We start from the raw sequence: 5,000 nt of genomic DNA on the forward strand, positions 1-5,000 counted from the left end.
TCATGAATGAGATGGATGACTGTGGAGTTGAGGGTTGTTGTTCTTGGTAGTTGTATCAAGTGATAAATTGGTGTACCTGTACTAATATATCTAATAATGTAACTGGAAGGCTCTTACATTCTCTATCTCTCTCCCTCGCTCTCTCTTACACACACACACACACACACACACACACACACACACACACACACACACACACACACACACACACACACACACACACACACACACACACACTGTACATAATACACATTCGTGGCGCAGTGGTAGCGATCGTGGCCGCCACTAAGGCGGTCCGGGTTCGAATCCCGCCCAGGGCTGAAATAAGTTTAGTATCGCCGTGCTACGAGTCGTTACTCCAAAACTCGTGGGCGGTGAGTTGGGTATGTGTGTGCTTGTAAGGTCACAGCATTACCCATAGATTGGTCATATATTAGCTCTGAGCTCTCTTCCGGGAGGGAAATAGCTGTCGATCACGAGTCCAACACGTGATCCAAGACCATGGTGAAGCACACACGCACGCGCGCGCGCACCCCCCCCACACACACATATATAAAACACGCACACACACACGCGCACACACACACACACACACACACACACACACACACACGCAATCTGCCTTGAGCAAGGTGATGTGTGTGTGATATGTGTGTAAGGTCACAGCATAATACGAGTTCTAGGCTGTCATTCAGGAAGGTAATGGCTGTCTATCACGAGTCTAGCACTTTATTCACGACCATGATGAATCACAAATGGGTATGGAATCGCCATTTTCTATACAGTTTTTCCCTCCCTATTCCCTACTCCCTATATTTCACCCCATTCTCCTCCAATCACAAAAGTAGATAAATAAGTAGATTATTAAACAAGTGAATAGATTAATTAACAAAATAGAATACAATTAAATGAATACAAAAAATAATATATATAAATGAAACAAAGAAAATGAATAAAACATACAAAATAAAATAAAATAAATAAACAAATAGACGAATAAATTATAAAATTAATGAAACAAAAATACACACACACAATATATATATATATATATATATATATATATATATATATATATATATATATAGATGTGTGTGTGTGTGTGTGTGTGTGTGTGTGTGTGTGTGTGTGTGTGTGTGTGTGTGTGTGTGTGTGTGTGTAAACATATATACATACCGAGACGTAGATGTCATGGTCCTTGCAGAACTCGATGTCCTTCTTAAGTCCGATCCTCTCCTTCAGGAGTCTTTTGTTGTTCCTGCTGAAGAACATACGGCCGTCCGTCTCCTTCGCCACGTCGAGCACATACCTGAGGTCCAACTCTGAGGTGAAGCAGAAGTCAAGAAAGATTAACCTCTTCCGTACTGGGTGGCGCTTTCCTTTTTACCCCATCTGCCGCCAGGCGATTTTATTCATCTCCCTGACAGACTCTTAGTAAACAAGGATATAGGCCAGTTTACACACAAGCTCCAACTCCGGCCCTGAGGAAGCCTATGATTGGTTGGTTGCCAAGAAACTTATGACGTTATGTCACAGGGAAGAATAAGGCGGGGCTTATATTGTCAAGGGACGGAGCTTATGTTGTCAAGGGGGCGGAGCTTGGAATATAAGGCAGGGCTTATGTTGTCAAAGGGGCAGAGCTTAGAATATAAGGCGGGGCTTGTGCTGTAAGGGGGCGGAGCTTACGTTGTCAAGTAGGCAGAGCTTGGATCATAAGGCGGGGCTTACGTTGTCTAGGGACAGAGTTTAAAGCTTAAGGTGAGAATTGCATTCTTAATGAATGGGATCTGGGGCTTAATGTGGAGATTCTGTTGTTAAAGAAAAGGGCTTAGACTGTATGGGAGAAGCTTTGAAGTTAAGATAGGACTTAAGCTTGTAAGTTATCGGGGCCTGAACGCAAGTCGGGATTTGTATTGTGGAGAGGAAAGAGTTAGAGCTTAAGACGTAGGTTGTAAAGGAATTGGAGGGATTGAAGCTTAAAGGGGTTATCACACTGGGCTAATTTTCCTCCAGCCACCGATTCATGGGCTGTACCGCCCACCTCCATCACTTTTTCCGTCGTCAAGTCCTTACGGCAAACCATTTTGTTTCCTTAACCTCCCCGAAAACTGCGGGCTGCAAATCTATTCCAACAGTCGGAGAACAAATACCTCAGTGTGATAATCCCTGAAGGAGGGGCTTATGCTGTACGTGGGAGGAGCTTTCATGCAAGAAGGTGCGTTGTGACACATAAACATATTCTCTTTACATAATTGGCAGCGGCCACGTGAGGTCAAAATTCACGTAACACTTAAGTTCCACTAAGACACGTCGTGCCACATAAACACAGGTAGTGGGAGAGGAGCTTACGCCAGGAGGCGCTGAGTAGCTGCGGCCGAGACCATCATCATGGGACAGGTCAGTGCTGGGATTCGGAGTGCGGGATTCGAACCCACAACTGAGCGAATGCGAGACCAGCACACTTCAGAATAGGCCACCAGAGCACTCAAAGGATTACAAAGGAAGAGCATGCCGACTGGAGACCTTTTGGCCCATGCCGACAGGAGACCTTTTGGCCCATGCCGACAGGAGACCTTTTTGGTCCCTCAAGACTCACCTATCTGGTCGACAACTCCAATGCCGGTATAGGCCAGGCAAACCTCCAGGGACGTACAGGGCACTATCTCGTCATCAGGACCTCGGCAACCGGTGTCGTTGTAGACCTCAATGTCGATGGTGTTCCCTTCGGAAGTGAACCTCAGTAACTGTGTTGACATGGTGATGACGGGCCGGGTCCTGGACAAGGAAAAAAGGTAAGGAAAGGAACAGAAATCTATAGAAGAGCTCTTGAAAAATCAATAATAATAATATATATTTGTTGTTTATGGACGAAACAGACATCAGAGAGATTCGTCTCCCTGTAATTCCTCAACCCCCGTCACCACTTCCATCTGGAGGTACGGCCCCGAGAGGCTGACACTCGGTCTCCAGACTGGACATAAAATCTCTCCGATCATGTTGAATGTATTCTCAGCTGATATATATATATATATATATATATATATATATATATATATATATATATATATATATATATATATATATATATATATATATATGTATATATGTATATATATACATATATATATATATGTATATATATATATATATATATATGTATGTATATATGTATATATATATTATATATATATATATATGTATATATGTATATACATATATATATATATATATATATATATATATATGATATGTATATGTATGTATATATATATATATCTACGGGAGGGTCTGAGGGCCGTTTACAGACACTGTGGGGTTATGGGTTTCCAGTTAATCAAACTTAAGGAAATAATCATTACTAATTCAAGTCCTTCGAGTATATTCTGTAGTATCAAGTAAGCGTATATAAACCTACTTTCGACAATCCATGAAATATTTTGTTCGTACCCTTTTTTCATATCTTAAAGAAAAAAATATTAAATTTGTATTGACTATCTGCAGTTACGATTTTTTGTTTTGTTTTGTTTTAGTTTTTTTTCACAATCGCGAATGCCTCAAAGGGACACCATAGAAAACTTAGCTTTAGCCAGTGTTTTTAAGGGGTGACCTTAAAATACTTGTACGGTCACTCTCGAGAATTCTTACTTCAGGAAGGTGACGGCGTCCGAGTCATAGGCGCCCACGAGGAGGTCAGGGTAGAGGTTGTCGTCCATGTCTCTGCCTCCAGCGAGAGACCAGCCGAAGGTGGAGAGCCCAGGAGCGATATCTTCTGCGAAGATGACCTGTAAGAGTCGCGTCACAAATTAGTTTTAGTCTGTCACAATTATAAGGCAACAGACAAACACATAAACAAATTGATAAGTATTTTAGACAAATTATTTGGATGATGGAGAACATAAACACAGGGGAAGGCTCGGAACCCTAAACACTCTAACGTTTCGTTCTCTGAAGAAGTTCTACGCGAACGAAACGTTAGAGTGTTTAGGGTTCCGAGCCTTCCCCTGTGTTTATGTTCTCCATCATCCAAATAATACATAAACAAATATATAAATAAACGAACACGAAAATTAATAGATTTGCAAATGAATACACAGATGAATAAATGGATGAATACATGAATGAATAAATAGATAAATAAATAAATAAGGAGTTATCGAAGACCTACCTGAGTGGGTTTCTTGTGACTCGTGGTGATGGGTTCCCCGCTACGCATCAGGATCCCATGGTAGATGAAGACGGCCCCCGCCCCGGCAGGTCCTCCGTAGGGCGCCCCCACGGCCAAATCTATAAGTACAAGTATCAAAGAAGCGCTCACCTCCTGCAGAAGTGCCGTGATTTAAAGATTTTGTGTTCTGGCTGATATTCACCCGATCAGTGATTGTCCAGTTTCAGTTTTGTGGCGCCAGGCCATTCCTCCACATCCTCGTTTGTCAACTTTATGTACATGGTATACCCAACCTCTAACGCCAATGAAAAATTGAAAAGACCTCTCATTCCTGGAAAATCAACCCCCCCCCAAAAAAAAAAAAAAAAAAAAAATCTAGTGAGAACATTCCGCATCTTGTACCATGACAACACGAATATCACGGGGGGAGCTGTACTCATTCATGACATACAAAGAGTACCCCCACTTCCATCATCCCCTTCAGCGCCTTCAACGCCTTCTTCAGGCAGTTCCTCCCACCTTCGCCACCTACCTGAGATGCCGTCCTGGTTGATGTCCCCGAGGGCGGCGACTGACATCCCAAAGCGACCTCGGCTGACCTCGCCCTGCAAGGTCACCGTCTGCTTGAACCGGTTCTGTGGGAAGAAGAAGAATAAGAGGAGGAAGAGAAGGAGGAGGAAGGGGAGATGCTTTAGATTTGATAATCTCTTCGATATGGAACATTTAAATTGATTGTGTAAGACTAGGCGGTGGTGGTGGTGGTAGTTGTGGTGATATGGCGGTGGTAGTAGTGGTAGTGGTGGTAGCTGTAGTTGTGGTGGTGATTGTTACACAG

At 42.7% G+C, this 5,000-nt stretch overlaps 1 protein-coding gene across 5 annotated transcripts in view; it reads right to left on the bottom strand.

Moving 5' to 3' along the window:
• Nucleotides 1–5,000, bottom strand: part of if (integrin subunit alpha inflated) — a 354,127-nt gene that overhangs the window by 57,513 nt on the left and 291,614 nt on the right. For all 5 annotated transcript variants that reach the window (XM_076202703.1, XM_076202702.1, XM_076202704.1 and 2 more), the window contains 5 exons: nucleotides 4,698–4,800; nucleotides 4,166–4,284; nucleotides 3,646–3,782; nucleotides 2,597–2,775; nucleotides 1,177–1,322 (listed from right to left, as the gene is read on the bottom strand). In XM_076202703.1, coding sequence (XP_076058818.1) covers nucleotides 1,177–1,322; nucleotides 2,597–2,775; nucleotides 3,646–3,782; nucleotides 4,166–4,284; nucleotides 4,698–4,800 — 684 coding nt within the window. The remainder of the gene's footprint in view (nucleotides 1–1,176; nucleotides 1,323–2,596; nucleotides 2,776–3,645; nucleotides 3,783–4,165; nucleotides 4,285–4,697; nucleotides 4,801–5,000) is intronic.

The sequence above is a fragment of the Oratosquilla oratoria genome, chromosome 19 (assembly GCF_046742065.1).
Source record: "Oratosquilla oratoria isolate Oo_2021 chromosome 19, ASM4674206v1, whole genome shotgun sequence".
In the NCBI taxonomy this organism is placed as follows: domain Eukaryota; kingdom Metazoa; phylum Arthropoda; class Malacostraca; order Stomatopoda; family Squillidae; genus Oratosquilla; species Oratosquilla oratoria.